The 17,353-nt window shown below is 44.1% G+C and overlaps 1 protein-coding gene across 1 annotated transcript; it reads left to right on the top strand.

Annotated features, from left to right (window-relative positions):
- The first annotated feature begins 1,220 nt into the window (after positions 1–1,220).
- Positions 1,221–12,361, top strand: LOC125280520 (dynein light chain, cytoplasmic-like). The gene is made up of 4 exons (XM_048211096.1): positions 1,221–1,271; positions 1,898–1,950; positions 11,861–12,023; positions 12,189–12,361. The coding sequence occupies exons 2-4, from the start codon at positions 1,907–1,909 to the stop codon at positions 12,321–12,323; spliced, it is 342 nt and encodes a 113-aa protein (XP_048067053.1). The 5' UTR covers positions 1,221–1,271; positions 1,898–1,906; the 3' UTR covers positions 12,324–12,361.
- Positions 12,362–17,353: the final 4,992 nt, after the last annotated feature.

Below are 17,353 nucleotides of genomic sequence, written 5' to 3' on the forward strand. Positions count from 1 at the left end.
TTATTTCTTGAGCTTCACTTTTTAACTGTCTTTGTGCAATATTGTCTTGGGCAACTTTTTTCTGTTATGTTATCTGAACATCATGGACACACCTAGACAAAAGAAGAAATAGTTCTTGGACACACAACAGAAGTTGAAGATACACACACACATTTAAACACACACATTTCTTACTTGTTATTATTTTTCTTGAAAAGCCATATATGGTTTGATTCTTAAGTAGTATGATTGGACGCTCAAGACATCCTGGAGATGTTGTTTGATCTATGACTGTAAACATGGGTGACTTTGACCCTCATGCATTAGCAAAGTAACATAGCAAATAATAATTTAACAAGTGTAAACCTGCAATAACTGGTTTGTTCCACATTTGTCTGTAATGATGTTTCTGCTTCATGTGTCTGCTGACTGTATTGCATCAGTTTGTATCATTTATTTGTGCAATAAATACTAAAAAAACATGTTCTTAATAAGTGTCCCACATTCTTTTTGCATTTCTGTGTGTTTAGGAATGGTCATATTGCCATGTTTTGTGTTTGAGAAATGAGAACTGAGAAATGACATGACACACGTTGATGATGTTGCAGGATATTTGTCAAGTGAAGTTATTGATGCTGTAAAGAACAGGTGGAGTCAGTCACATCTATATTAGTTTTGGTCAAACACATCTGGAGCATCAGAGTCGGTCAGACACTGAGAGTGAATCATCACATAATCATTCTGTTCAGAGATCAGCACTAAGGTAAGACCATGAAGAATTTCAACATAATAAGAGAGATCTTACAAAATGCATGTTATTTTTATTTAGTTCTGTTCTGAGTAAGATATTTTACATAAAATATGTTTACATGTATTTCACAAGACAAAAAAATAGCTGAATTTTTTTAAAGTAACCCCGTTCAAAAGTTTACATATTAATTCTTAACACTGTGTTCTTTTCACACTGAGGACAACTGAGAGACTCAAACACAACTATTCACCCCCGGCTCTTAATGTTCATCGTGTTTCCTTCTGGAGCATCAGTGAATGTTTGAACCTTTTTTAATAGTTGAGTTTGAGTCCCTCAGTTGTCCTCAGTGTGAAAAGACGGATCTCAAAATCATTCAGTCACTGCTGGAAAGGGTTCAAATATGCAGAAGATGCTGGAAACTGAAGAATCTGCAGGATCTGGAGGATTTTTCTGAAGAACAGTGCTCAGTTTAACTGCTCAGGACAAACAAGAGACTCATGAACAACCATCACAAAACACAAAAACAGTCGTGGATCATCAGGTAACCACACACAGTATTGAGAATCAATGGTTCATAAAGTCAGCTATTTTTTGTCTTGTGGATCATGTAAACATCTTTTATGTAAAATATCTTACTCAGGACAGTAATACAAATAACATGCATTTTGTATGATTGCGTGTTTATATATATATATATATATATATATATATATATATATATATAAGGAAATTTATTCAGAAAGCATGCATTAAATTGATCAAGTGACAGCAAACATTAATAATGTTACAAATTATTTCTATTTCAAGTAAATGCTTTTCTTTTCAACATTCTATTCAGCATATAGTCCCGAAAAATAAAGTGTATCACAGTTTTGATACGTTGATATAATAATAAATGTTTCTATCTTGAGCACCAAATCATCATATTAGAGTGATTTCTGAAGGATCATGTGACACTGAAGACTGGAATAATAATTTGTAATAATATTTCACAATATTACTGTTTTTACTGGATTTCTGATCACTGGATTTTCTTGTTGGTACTAAAGTATGATTGCATCTGGTTATGAGCCAACAATTTAGTAAACAGATTCAGGACAGTCAATGCTAAATAATCCCTGGATCTGTGTGGAGTGTCTTCGCTCCATATAATGTTTTTCATTACAGATCGGCAGCATGCGTTCCACAGCTGGTTGTTTGATTCTGACCATTCTCCTTGGGTAAGAGATTGCAAAGCATTACACACAGCTTTGCACATATTTTTTTTTGTTTGTTTGTTTTTGTTAGTTTTTATATATATATATATATATATATATATATATATTTCTCAGTCGCATCATATAACGAGTGTTTTCGCTCAGTTTGATGTACTGATTCCTGGTTCTTCTATCAGCAGTGAGCTGAGGCATTAGCTCTAGTCGTTGTAGGATTGGTGCACCAGAGTGTTCTCGCTCGGCTTCAGTACTGTTGTGTCAGTGTGGAACAACTTAGCCTGACAGGGACAGTGTGCAGGGATCTGGAAGCGCTGAACTGTCTAACATAAACAGAGTAGGATTGTTGAATTGTTGAATAAAGTCTCTTGTCGCTTCATAACATTAAGGTTGAACCACTGTAGTCACGTTGACTAGTTTAACTATGTCTTTAGTACCTTTCTGGGCCTTGAATCTTGTTAATTACGTTGGTTTCTATGGGGGATAAAAAAAAAAAAACTTCTTGAATTTCTTCAAAAATATCTTAAAGGGGTCCTTGATTATGATTTCACTTTTTTTAACTTTAGTTAGTGTGTATTGTTGCTGTTTGAGCATAAACAAGATCTGCAAAGTTACGACGCTCAAAGTTCAATGTAAAGAGAGATATTTTCTTTTACAGAAATCACTTTTTAATGACTGGTAGGGACTACAACGAGCTTCTTCCTGGGTTAGTGACATCATAACCCTAAAATTTACATAAACCCCGCCCCTGAGAACACACAACAGTTATTGCAATACAGTACGTTAGATGCCAACATAGGTTATAACCGTAATTAAACTAAACTATACCTGTTCTATCTTCATGCAGCATATATTCTCTGGAGGCATCTTACAACAGTTCCCACATGGGCGATTTATATATTTTCATGACAGAATATGCTAATCAATGACTTTAAGATATCCCACATCAGCTACATAAATTAAGCAACTAACCATTCAGAAACGTCCTGTTGCATTCTACATGTTGTGACTTCTTCTTGAGTCTCTCCATCAGTGTCCAACTTCGGTTTGAACATTAAAGGCTGAACAGTTGAAAACTTTAAACCCCGCCCTCTTCTTAGGAGCAGCAGCTCATTTGCATTTAAAGGGACAAACAAAAACAGAGTGTTTTTGCTCACCCTTAAAAAGTGACAAATTTAACATGCTATAATAAATGATCTGTGATGTATTTTGAGCTGAAACTTCACATACACATTCTGGGGAAATCAGAGACTTATTTTAAATCTTGTGAAAATGGCATTAGGGGAAAGTGGGGTGAGTTGTGCCAGTTTTTACTCAAAGTGACTTTAAAGTGAGGCCATGGCAGTAATGCCTTCAACTTAAGAATGTACATATATTTCAGGATGTGGTGCATGCCTGAGAACGTACTCGGTTACTAACGTAACCTCGGTTCCCTGAGATACGGAACGAGTACTGCGTATGGGGAAAGGTCTCCTTTTTCCCCGTTACTGAAGCCTTTTTCAATAACGCAGTGTAACTGCATCGTCATTGGTTCACTCATAGACAAGTTGTTGAACCAATGACGGCGCGGCATAGCTGCGCGACCTATGGCGACAGAGCGCGCGAATATTCCCGCCGAAATGGGCGGGGTTTAGGGCTATTTAAGCGGGCGTTTCGCCATAGGATTTCAGGTCATTCGACTGAAGCGACGACACTGAAGCCGCAGCCTCGTGGCATGGCATGTAACGCAGTACTCGTTCCGTATCTCAGGGAACCGAGGTTACGTTAGTAACCGAGTACGTTCCCTTTCGATACTTCACTCGTACTGCGTATGGGGAACGAATTCAACCGCGCCGTGCCACGGCAGGGAACGACTGGACTTGTCTTGGGCACCGTGAGGGAACCAGAGGACAAGTGAGAAGGCCGGAGCCGTCGAACCCTCGTTACACTACAAAAAGGGAGTTAACTCCCAGAGTGGCATGAAGCGGAGCTCGATAGAGGCCGCTGGATCATACCGAGAGGACCCGAGCTTGTAAGGTCGGGACGTCCAAATGATAAAATCTGACAAAAGTGGACGGCGAGGACCAGCCGGCCGCCTCACAGATGTCTTTAATCGAAACTCCACTAGACCAGGCCCAAGAGGAAGCCATTCCTCTAGTAGAGTGAGCTCTAACTCCTATGGGGCAGTCGAGGCCCATAGAGGAGTAACAAAGAGCAATAGCGTCGACTATCCAACGCGAAAGACGTTGCTTTGAGACCGAAGACCCTTTGGTGCGGCCACCAAAGCAGATAAAGAGCTGATCAGATTGCCGAAAAGGCTGTGATCGATCAACGTAGGTCCTTAATGCCCTGACAGGGCAGAGTAGTTCCAACTCTTGCTCGTCCGACGAGGGAGGAAGCGCTGAGAGGGAAATAACCTGTGCTCTGAATGGAGTCGAGAGCACCTTAGGGACATAGCCATGCCTAGGTTTCAAAACGACTTTGGAGTCGTTGGGCCCAAACTCAAGGCATGCAGGGCTCACGGAGAGGGCCTGCAAGTCACCAACTCGCTTAACCGATGCTAGTGCAAGTAGCAGAGCGGTTTTGAGTGTCAGGGGCCTGAGGTCAGCTGAACGCAGTGGCTCAAAGGGAGGCCCTTTAAGAGCTCTGAGGACCAAAGAGAGGTCCCAGGTGGGAACAGTGAGAGGACGAGGAGGATTTAATCGCCTAGAACCTCTCAAGAAACGCACCACAAGGTTGTTTCGTCCCACTGACTGGCCAGCGATAGGAGCGTGAAATGCTGCAATGGCTGCTACGTAAACTTTGAGCGTTGAAGGGGTGCGACCCAGATTCAAACGCTCCTGGAGAAAAGACAGTATCGGAGATACGTCACACTCCACTGGGTCTATGTTGCGTGTAGAACACCAGTCAACAAAGACCGACCATTTCTGGGCGTAGAGGCGTCTCGTGGACGGAGCTCTTGCCTGAGAAATGGTATTCAGCACGTCCCCGGGGAGGTTAGCAGGCTCCCGTCGAGGGACCAGAGGTGCAGAGCCCAGAGTTCTGGCTGGGGATGCCAAATCGTCCTGTTCGCCTGAGAGAGGAGGTCCCGTCTCAGGGGGATCGGCCACTGAGCTTTTGTGGAAAGCCTGAACAGCTCTGAGGACCAAACTTGGCTCCTCCAGAGCGGGGCCACCAGGAGGACTCTGTGCTTGTCTTCCCTGATTCGTCTGATGACCTGTGGGATCAGAGCGATCGGGGGAAAAGCGTAAAGGAGGGTGCTGGGCCAGACATGGGCCAGCGCATCTTCCTCCTTCGAGAAATAAATTGGGCAGTGAGAGTTGCCTTCTGAAGCGAAGAGGTCTACCTCTGCCTTTCCGAAGAACTCCCAGATCATGAGAACCGTCTGGGGGTGGAGCATCCACTCGTCTGAGGGGACATTGCTCCGAGATAGCATGTCTGCTCCCAAGTTTGTTCTCCCGGGTATGTGAGTCGCCCTGAGCGACTGAAACCTCGGTGATGCCCATTCCAGAAGACGCTTCGCCAGAGCGCATAAGCGGCTGGACGAAAGACCGCCCTGGTGATTTATGTATGACACCACTGTCATGCTGTCCGACTGGACTAAGACGTGGCGCCCTGTCAGGTGTGCCTGGAACGCATGAAGGGCTCGAATCACTGCCAACATCTCGAGGCAGTTGATGTGCAGATGGCATTCCTCGTGAGACCACAAGCCGAAGGCCGGTCTGCCCTCGCAAAGAGCGCCCCAACCTGTGTTGGACGCATCCGTTGAGAGCACCGTCCTTCTGGACACCGCCTGTAGGGGTACCCCTTGGCTGAACCATACAGGGTTCATCCAGGGTTTCAGAGCCGCCAAACAGGCCTGATTGACCCTGAGACGCAGGCGGCCGTGCCGCCAGGCGTGAGGAGGGACCCGGAACTTCAACCAGTACTGCAGAGGCCGCATCCGAAGAAGGCCGAGCTGCAGAACCGGGGAGGCGGAAGCCATCAGCCCTAGCATCCTCTGGAAAAACTTCAGAGGGAAATAGGCTCTGTTCCTGACCGATGCCGCGAGCTGCTGAATGGCCAGAGCGCGCTCTGGAGATACTACAGCCGTCATACGGACTGAGTCGAAAACTGCACCCAGGAACGTTATACGCTGGCTGGGGAGCAGTGAGCTCTTGGCAAAGTTGACCCTGAGACCCAGGCACTCCAAGTGGCTGAGTAACACGGATCTGTGATGCTCCAGCTCGGCTCGTGACTGGGCTAGGATGAGCCAGTCATCGAGGTAATTGAGAACCCGGATTCCCATCTGTCTCAGTGGGGAAAGCGCCGCGTTCATGCACTTGGTAAAAGTGTGAGGAGCTAGGGACAGTCCGAATGGAAGGACCATATATTGGTAAGCCACACCCTCGAACGCGAATCTCAAGAATCGCCGTGCATCTTTCAGGTCCAGCGAGCAGAACCAGTCCCCGGGGCAAACCTGCGCGAGGATCTGCTTCAGCGTTAGCATCTTGAACTTCCGTCTCATGAGGGAGAGGTTCAAGAGCCTGAGATCTAAGATGGGTCTGAGACCGCCATCTTTTTTGGGAACTAGAAAATAATGGCTGTAGAACCCCGAATTGCTCTCTGAGGGGGAGACTATTTCTATAGCTCCTTTCCTCAGAAGAGACATGACTTCGGCTCGGAGGACATGAACGTCGTCCGTGTTGACTGAAGTCTGAAGCACCCCGCTGAAGCGCGGGGGCCTTCGGGCGAACTGAAGCGAGTAGCCTCGACTTATGGTTCCCAGAACCCAGCTTGACACTCCGGGGATGGCCCGCCAGGCCTCGGCCCGCGTGACAAGGGGCTGAATGGTATCGGGTGACGGGCCGCCAATCGGGGGCCCGTGCAGCGGGGAGAGTGGAAGAGGAACTTCGCTCTTTCTTAGAGAAGGTAGAATATTCATAGTGTTCGCCATAAGAATAGCGTTTTGCATGGACGCAGCACTGGGCCCAGTTAGTACAACACTGAACATATCTCCCACGCCCGGAGCTGAACGAGGCGGAGGGGGGGGTGGAACGAAAGAGCTTTTGGGGTGGTCCGGCCATGGCGAGACTTTGCCCCATCCTCTTCCTTCCTGAAATATCAGGAGGGCTTAGGAGGCGTCGGGTCCAGCGTAATCTTAGGCCGGGGTCCCTGACATTGCCTCGGGAAGGAGGAGCGCTTACGATGGCGCTGTTCCTTGGGTGGTGCTGCCTGAGAGGTAGAGGGGGCAGTTTTGTTCTGCTGAGCCGGCACAGACTTGGGGCGGCTGGAAGCAGACGTGGAGCTAGGGCGTTTAGGCAGGAAGTGTCGCATAGCCTGAGATGACTTTTGTGCTGCAGTAAAACGCTCCGTAAAGCTCTCTACTGCTGGCCCGAAGAGACCAGAAGGAGAGACCGGGGCATCCAAAAAGGCCGTCTTGTCCATCTCCTTAATCTCGGTCAGGTTGAGCCACAAATGGCGCTCAAGCACGACCAGGCTGGCCATGGATCGTCCAATGGCCTGAGCTGTGGCCTTTGTGGCACGCAGGGCTAAGTCAGTGGCGCTGCGGAGGTCACGGAAGGCAGGTGCATCGACGCCGGACTCATCCAGAGAACGGAGGAGCTTCGCTTGAAACACCTGGAGAATAGCCATGGCGTGCAGCGCTGAGGCAGCCTGGCCCGCGGACGTATATGCTCTGCCAGCCAGGGCAGAAGTGGTCCTGCAGGGCTTGGATGGAAGGGCCCTCTTAGTTTTCCAACCCACAGCCGTGGGGGGACAGAGGTGAGCCGCCACCGCTTCGTCCAGGGGCGGTAAATGCTCGTAACCCTTCTCTTCAGAGCCATCCACAGAGGTGAGAGCTGAATAATGCGTAGTACATAGGCGGGCAGAATACGGGGCGCGCCATGACTTCGTCAGCTCATTGTGAACCTCTGGGAAAAACGGTGCGGCGCGTTGACAAGGGGCCTGGCGGGAACCCGGCAGGAACCACTCATCGAGCCTGCTCCGTGATGGCTCCTCTGGCGGAGCCCATTCGAGGTCCAAAACCTCTACTGCTTTCGAAAGGATGCGGAAGAGCTCGGCATCCATACCCGGCTTGCAGTCAATGGGCTCCAGCGAAGGAAGGCGGGCGGGGTCAGAATCACCGGCCCAACCTTCGGATTCAGAGGCCGCGAGAGACATGACGTCATCAAGCGGCTCGTCCTCAGAACCGCTAAAAGAGATGAGGTCGCTCGCATCTGCCGAGGGACGCAGCTCAGGGCGGGAGAACAGGACGGGGGACTGCTCTCTCGGGGGAGAGGGTGAGGCACGCGGGGAAGCCGGCGTGACGTCATCCAACTCCGTGCACTGGGCCGCTCTACCCCGCCGTCTCTTCCTAGCCGGCTCGCGGGAGGAAGAAGACGGGAGGGCGCGAGCGGCGAGATCGCCTTCACTGAAGAAGGCGATCCACGAGCGCAGAGAGGCGAGACTCATGTTCTCACAGTGAGAACACGAGGTCCCGGTGAGCGCGGCCTCTGCATGGGGTCTGCCCAGGCAGCCGACGCACTCACCGTGACCGTCGTCGTCATGCAGAGGGGCTCTGCATGTGCCACACGAGTGGCGCGGCATTTGTAACAACGCCGCCGCCGTGAAAACGGCGTTTGAGGGGCTCTTTTAGAGCGGCGAGGGCCGCTAGAGCAGTGAAAACCGCTGTTGGAAAGCTCTTTTAGAGCGGCAATAAACCGCGGGAAAATCGCTCTTTTAGGCGCGCCGGATGGCGGCAGGAGACGGGCTGGCAGGCGGCCGGAAGCGGGCGGCTCGAGACGCGCCGGCGCTTCTTCCTCGGCGAGCTCAGCAGTCCGCTGCGGGAGCCTCTTCGACGGCGGCGAGAGCTTCTTTCCAGGCGAGCTTCTTCCAGGCGGCGAAGGCTTCAGCCGGAGATCAGCGAGGAGCGTTGTGAAGTCGTCGCTGAAGGAGAGAGAACTGAAATCCTATGGCGAAACGCCCGCTTATATAGCCCTAAACCCCGCCCATTTCGGCGGGAATATTCGCGCGCTCTGTCGCCATAGGTCGCGCAGCTATGCCGCGCCGTCATTGGTTCAACAACTTGTCTATGAGTGAACCAATGACGATGCAGTTACACTGCGTTATTGAAAAAGGCTTCAGTAACGGGGAAAAAGGAGACCTTTCCCCATACGCAGTACGAGTGAAGTATCGAAAGGGAACAATAACTTTGGATCTGAAATAAACTGTTTCAGAAATATAGCTTTTGGAAAAAAAGTGGTCTCGTGGCACAACTTGCCCCTGGTGCGGGTAAGTTGCGCCTTTGGGGAGAATACGTAGGGGTAATTTGTGCCAGTCATTTTTGAAGTAAAACAGAACATTTTAATGTTATGAACTATAATGCTATATGAAATCAAGACAAATTCAATACAAAATTACTCATTTAAGGTTTATTTAGATATTGTCACCCTATTAAACTGTTGGAATAGGCTAAGTCATATTTTGTAGTTTTTGGGAAAACACAAAAAACTTAAATACACAATATATGATATTTGTGAATCATTTCAGGCAAAAAGACTTTGGCAATAGATGCCTGTTGACATACATAGAACGCTGTCTGTCAATTATAAGAATAACATAAGAATACGCCACGTTATTATTATGCAAGTGACATATCAGTAAGATTTCAGTAGAATAAACATTCAGATTTTAGTTTTTCCTAATAAAATGTTTTTCTGTTTATTTATCCATGTCTTATAACTGGTATCAATCTCAGACAAAATAATTTGCCAGGTCTATGGAAACCCTACTTAGAGGTTGTTCCACATTATTAAGCAAGTCACAGTTTTCATGCAAAATGGGGAGGAAGAAAGATCTTTCTGAAGATGAAAATACCTGTTTGCTGCTGAACACTGGCTTTTTTTATAGCTGCCCTTTTAATACAATTAAATTTTTTTGACAGGAACTTTCATTAATAAGCCTTTATCTGACCGAGTTCTGCTGTGCTCTAAATCACTCACAAATCTTATGAAAACTGAATGGAGATTATTGAATTTTCACACAATATTAGTTGTTTTCATGCCTTTTGCACAACATTGCACCATTTCATGCTTTTCATCTTCAGAAAGTGCGTTTTATAAGTGCGTGGCATGATGGGTTTTGGTCTAAAATCAAGAATGTCACATAGTTTAACTGCTAAAATGTAAGAGTACAATGTACAATTACAAATGAATAATATGTTGAAAATAATCATACGTGGGGGTGAGTTGTGCCACTGGCACAACTTAACCCAGGCCCTCTGGCACAAATCACCCTGGACCCTCAAGTTTGAAAAACTATCATGATCCAGCAGTTAAGAGCTAACATCATGCTAACTGTATAGACTCATTGTGTAGCCTGCTAAAGCACTAAAACGTGTGAAATGTTTTCAAACTTATCTATAATTGTTCAGACACTACAATCAAAAAACCTTGATCATAGAAATTTTACTTTGAAAGGGAAAAAGCAGTTTTTTTAGCTAAAATGTGCTTTCCTCTCATGCCATGTGTCTCTCTTCTTTGGAGGATGAGTAAAATGGATGGCTTTTCAAAATTATGTGGTCACATGACCAATTTCTTCTATGGTTTTCCAGAAACAATGGGTGGAACTACTTCCCCCCTGGCACAAATCACCCCACTGTCCCCTATTCCACCCCTTTAATTTGTGTTCTGAAGATGAACGAAGGTCTTACGGGTGTGTAACACCATGAGGGTGAGTAATTAATGACTTAATGAATTAATAATTAATGAGTAAAATTTAATTTTTGGATGAACTAACCCTTTAAGCTCAAATGCACAAAAGTTAACCACAAGTTAACCAATATCCATCAAAAAGGTCTCTTCAGTATAGTGCATAAATAAAATAATGTTAAGTAAAATTAGAGGATTAGTTCACTTTCAAATTAAAATTTCCTTCTAATTTACTCACCCCCATGTCATCCAAGATGTTCATGTCTTTCTTTCTTCAGTCAAAAAAGAAATTAAGGTTTTTGATGAAAATATTCCAGGATTTTTCTCCATATAGTGGACTTCAATGGTCAAAATTACAGTTTACATGATCCCAGACGAGAAATAAGGGTCTTATCTAAAGAAACCATTGCTCATTTTCTAAAAAAAAAAAACAAAACAAAAAAAAACATGTTGAGTCTCAGTATCACACAGACACATAGACTCTCCTCATGTGTTTTTGATTTGCATAATGATGCATTTAAAAGTTAATGACCCAACATATCTTTAGAGAATTTCACAATGCTGTTGCAGATGAAATATAATGTGGATAACATTGAATAAATATATTTTCGTCACGTTAGATGCTGATTATTAATCACTCAGACTCCTTTAGTCCGGCTGAGGGGGCGTGTTCTGGTGGGAAAGTGACGTCAGTGCATACCCTCTATACTGAGCCATTGAATTCGCACTTTCCTGAGCTAGTTAAATGTCTCCATGCTTCTCACAGGATCATCAGGCAGGGCTGACTCTGATCACGATCCATCCGATCATGCCGCTTTTTTTCCTCGCCTTCTTACCAGTCAGTAGCGCTGTTTCATTCTGGCTTTGGGAGCACATGAAGGCCAATTTTTATAATAGCACCATTCTACTCTAACACAATTTAGTTAAATCAAGCACTTTCAGTTTGTTTTCACACATTTTTCAGGCCTTGAATCCATGTGTTTGAAATTTAAGTACTTGAAACCCTCACTTATATTCCAAACAAATGAAAAAATCTTACCAACACCAAACTTTTATTATCCTACTCCACACTTCCAACTTGTGGAATTAAAGTTTGGTTGCATCTGATAATAGTGTCTTGGACCAACAATTCCTGCTCATAAATGGCAGCAGCTGATCTTCATGATGAAGAGCTGTTGGACCATCACTAAAACTGTTCATCTCCAGATTCTGTCCTGTTTAATTACTTTCACTCTTGTTTATTAAAACAGAATCTGTGCTAACGGCTGCAGATCAAGCTGGTTGTGGCCAAAGCTTGTGGCCCACATTTCAGATGGACTTGATGGTGACATGGAGCAGGAGGCTTATCAGGTCACTCTTATGGCTCTGCATACCTACACAAAGGATACTGACATTTCTAACTACATCGTGGAGGTCAGTTGTAGAGTTTTACTGGGAGACTGGAATGTCTTAGTGAATTGCAGTTGATTTAGTATTGTGAATTTTTTGTTAACTTTTTGGCAGGAGTTTGATGGAGGAGTTTGATTGTTTTTGTTGATGTGAGTTTGTGCAACATTAATACTGTGTCTTTCCTTACAGGAGTTTGACAGAAGGCATGGGAACACCTGGCACTGCATTATAGGGGGCTGTGCTTACAGCGTGACACCTAGTCTAAACAATTTCATCAAGTTCACTTTCGGCAACAGAACAATTTTGCTCTTCAAAGTTGGCTGACATTCAGCAACAGTTTTATCCACATGATTAATAAAACATCCTCCTTCAGCTCGTGGTTCATGTGTCTTTCTGCTGTGAAATGTTTACTGATTTTTAAGTAAATGTACAAGTAATTTTGATATTGCTAGTAATATTTCATATATCCAAGTTCAAGTTTAAAGTATAAGCCCAAAGAGTCATTTTTGGTGCTGATTGAAGAATCCAATTGATTTCAAGTAGGGAGATTATAATTCATACCAGAAGAAAAAAAAAACATTTTAAAATCACAGAGGATGAGATGAATCTGCTCCCAACCATTCAGAGGTGTTTGATAACCCGGTCTGATTAATGACAATAATCTTACTTTAGCTGACAATGTCATTCAATGAGTTTCAGTGTTTAGCAAAGCACAGATTCAACATTAGATTAGTGTAACCTTTTTTTTTTTTTTTGACGAGAAATCAAATTCAATTGTATCAAAAATGATCATCAGGCTTTTGAGAAGGGTTTATTTGTTGCATTACATTTTGTTTTTTGTTTATTTTAAATCCAACAAAACAATATTCAAACAAACAAACAGGGAAGGGGAGCAACAGACATATTATCAACAATGTTACAATCTGAAAGAACTGTAGTGAATTCCAGGGCCCAGTTTACGGCCGGGCCCCTCTCTCTCTGTAACAGTGGACAAAGGTTTGCTACATTTTGATTGGATCTCGGTGGACTAACACAAACAAACTGTCCAACGCCATCAGATAAAGATGTAAGGACAACATCCAGACCTCTCTTAGAGGGTAAGAAGAAGACCTCTTGTACCAAGCCTGGGAAGGACAAGACTTCTCATTGGTCCACAGGCAGTTATTACCCTTCACCCATCTAAACACTACTTCCTAAAGTTGGCCAGAGACTGCCATAAAAATTCCTTGGGACCTTGGCAGAAATGGGTGAAACAAAGAAAGATCACAAAGATCCATCCAAATCCATTCAAAACTATGTTTGAAAACCTTAGAACTGATGCAAACTACACATCCATTTCACACTTATTCACAGAAATAAGTATTCTCAGTGACAGCCATTTGTAGTGCAACATCTGATACAAATACAGCTGTTAATGTACAATTGAATGACAGTTCAATCTTTTTCCATCATGTTTAGTCTCTATTTGTTTAGAATATTGCCAAAGGTATTCTGGTGGTGGTTTGGAAAGTGAGAAATGCATTGGTAAACTTTAAAGACACTGTAAAGACTTCCAACTTTGTGCTTCATGCAAATGAGTTCCACAGGGGAGAGAAGGGTGGGCCACACTGTGTGTGTCCCCTCTGATGCCAGCAGCCAATCACAGCACTCGAATGGAGAAGCGCCAAAATGCAATCTCCTCCTCATCGGAAAGGGATAAAGGTACCCTTTCTACCGACACTCCTTGTTCTGAGTCTCCCATCGGGTGAGACATAACAGATATTGTTCTGAGTCTCCCATCGGGTGAGACATAACAGATATTGTTCTGAGTCCCGGCTTGCGAAGCTGAGACACAACAGATACACGGTTCTGGGTCTTAACTCTGTAAGGAGTGAGACATTAACAGATATACCGTTCTGAGCCTCTGGTCCATCCAGAAGAGACAACAACAGAGGCGACCATGTTCTAAGCCTCCAGCTTTTGAGGAAAGAGACGTTAACCAACACTACGTTCAAAGTTTCCATCCAGCGAAACAGTGACGACATCCGCAACAAGGTTAAGCTCAGAAGAGCAAACCTTCACTTCAAGGTACCTTCGTCTGCGTGTTCCAGATTGTTAAGGACCTTCTGCACCTACACCAGGGCCTCATCTGCGTGTTCCAGATTTTAGGACCCTTTGGTGCTCCAGGAGATCAGCATCCCACAGAGCTTCGTGTTCAAGACTGTTGAAACAGATTCTGGCTCCTCTCCCCACTGCACTGTCACCCAGCACAAACAGTGGAAGACGTCACCATCATCGGACACGACCAAGTGGAACGTAAATATCACTTAACCAAACCTCTTTCCAGAGACCTTGGCATTGTTGTATATTATCAGTATATAATTTCCTAACTTCCATTAGATGTAATATAGCTGATTTTAGTTAATAACAAATAATCGTTCGTTTATTTGTTTGGTGCATAATAAGGTTCTCCACCTTATTATTTTCAGAGAAACAGTTTATCTTTCCATAAGATAGCGTAACTCTTCCATAGTCACACCCAACTTAACCACTTGTATTCTATGTATCTTATGCACTTTATTCCTTTATCATTCATGGTATTCATTTAGTAGTTGTGTTAGTTATTCTTGTTTATCTTTTTGTTAATAAAATTTATTTTATTACACTTGTGTCTTCCTTGTGCTGATAATACAGAAAAGGTTCTACAAGTGAGCAATATCACCAATCTTTCAGATAAATCAGCTGACCACTTTACATTAATTCTAAATGAATGAAAGCCCCTGTTGGGAGTGTTCTCATACTGCCAAGGTAACAGACCTTGACTGGTGCCCTGAACTAGGGAAAAAGGGGAAAGTGGTCATCTGATGTACTCATAACCACACCTCAAGAGACGTATGATCCAAAAATCACAACATCAGCGGTGACTTGAGTACAAATCCCTATTTTACTTTGTGTCCTTTGATGGACAAAGTAAAAATCACTACAGAACAAAAGGGGGGGGGGGTACTTTATATGGTCATTCCCATATGCTGGAAGAAAAACATTGCCATGCATCACCGGCACCAGGCTCAGCCCCATCAATTTGTGCTGTTGTACATTGTGGTAGATTTCACCCTATAATTCTATAAATTTATACTCTACTAAGCGTACTTCAATACCTGTTCGAGTCGGCCGACGTCTCGGCCTGTTTTGGGGCACTATCACCTGATACTAAGCTCTTTAGTGCTCCTCACCTCCACTAAACACTATCACTATAGTATAGAAATAAGATCTCTAGTGCTTAGTTTGCTGCAGCCTAAAAACCAAACAGACTCCAGACTATGCCTCAGAATATGCTTTAATCACGGCCAGGAGAGTTTTCATCAATTCCAGAGAATCTCTCTCCGAACAAAGGAATACAACAGGTTTTATAATAGGATTTCAGGTACACTTCACAGTCAGTATGGCATGTTCTATTACTCATTATCATCAGTCTTATTACGATTGGTTTAGATTTAAGAAAAACATCTCAGTTCCTCTGTCCCGCATAAATTTAGATTTAGAACAACTGAATCACAAGATCATCAAAAAATGTCTCAGGGTTAATAGTTCAGATTACTCAATTAAAACAATTCCTCAAAGACTATTTTTTATCCTGAAAAGGATGCTGTCTAGCCAGCACAGCAGAATGTTTCTGAATCACGACACTCAGTCCTAGTGACTATTTCTCTATTTCAATAGTTAGATTATTATTATTAGGCCTGTAGAAGAAAAGAAATGTTAGTTCATTATTAGTTAGTTCAAAAATTCCATCACAACATTCACAAGTCACCATTCCAAGGAGGCTATGATGAATCCAATATTTTTGCACATATGTGCGCACGCCGGAGTAAACCAGTTTTGCATCATTTCATCCCCGCAGCTGTAAAACCAGCAAACAACTTCTCCTTTTTAATGAGCTTCTACAGGATTCAGAATCGTCATTGAGAATAAACATGAATAAACGTGAATAAACCTGGATTAGAGATGTAATCATTTTGTAGTAAAAAGGACAAAACAGAATTCACATGAGTCCATAGGTTAACAACAATTGGACATTCCCCCAAAACGTGGAGAAAAGTGGCTGATGATACAATGTTACAGAATCCTTTTAAAAGAAAAATAAATAAAAGTATTGATGTCTGTTGAAGGGAATACAAAAAAGAACAGTGATCGAACCTGCTCTACCCCAAAAAATATATAAAATAAAATAAACAAACAAAATAAATGACCATTATTCACCAGTCAGCGGACGAGCGTACAGGACAAGATTCCAAAAGAAATTAACAGGTGTCTATGGCCACCTTGTTATTCGCTTCAGGGAAATTGACCATTCGCCGGGAGTTTGATTGACAAGCAATCTAACCAATCATAACAGCAAAGCAGTCAGGAGTTCGAAGATTACCTCGGTGGATTTCCACTTGAAAAATGGTGTGTATTTACGTCTTTCCGCATTTGAAACAACTTTCCTTCTGATGTTCATTCATGTTTATTTGATGCTATAAATCAACTAGTAAGAAGAGCCATAAAACGGTTTTTATTGTTAAAATTTCTTTAAAAAATACAGTTTGAAAGCTGGGGCTTTGCTTAATATCATAAATAACCTGCTCTGTCTTGTCTGTCGATGTGTGTTCAGTGTCCTCTTTGCTCCGCGATGTATTTTTCCCTCTGTGTGGCGTGACAGCGCCATGGTTTGTCGGACAAAGCAACAGTAACTAAGGGGGGCGGGTCTTTGCGAAGGGTCTGAGACTGAGTTCAACCTGTATTTATATGGCGGGCCGGAAGGTCCAAAAATATGGCTACTGACTTGTCGCGGGAATTCACTATACAATTGCCAGTAGCCACTGAGTTTACCACTGATAGGCCGGCGGTGCATCTGTATACACACTCTCCTCACGCAGCGAACGACTCACTTTCCTCACGCAGCTGACCACTGACTCTCCTCAGCCGGCGACTCACTTTCCTCACGCAGCGGACGAATCACTTTCCTCACGCAGCCGGCGACTCACTTTCCTCACGCAGCGGACGAATCACTTTCCTCACGCAGCTGACCACTGACTCTCCTCAGCCGGCGACTCACTTTCCTCACGCAGCCGGCGACTCACTTTCCGCAGCCGGCGAGTCACTTTCCGCAGCCGGCGAGTCACTTTCTGCAGCTGGCGACTCACTTTCCTCACGCAGCATTAACTATATGCAATAACTAACTACATCTAGTAAAATTGATCATTTTTGTGTTGTAAATTTAATTTATTCTGAAGCAGTATTCCCATCAGTGTTCTGTAAACTGTTACTGTTAAGATGTAAACTGTTAATCATCAGATTTGTATATGCCCCCTTAAAGGGATAGGTCAATCAAA

Source organism: Megalobrama amblycephala, linkage group LG12 (genome assembly GCF_018812025.1).
Source record: "Megalobrama amblycephala isolate DHTTF-2021 linkage group LG12, ASM1881202v1, whole genome shotgun sequence".
Taxonomy (NCBI): Eukaryota; Metazoa; Chordata; class Actinopteri; order Cypriniformes; family Xenocyprididae; genus Megalobrama; species Megalobrama amblycephala.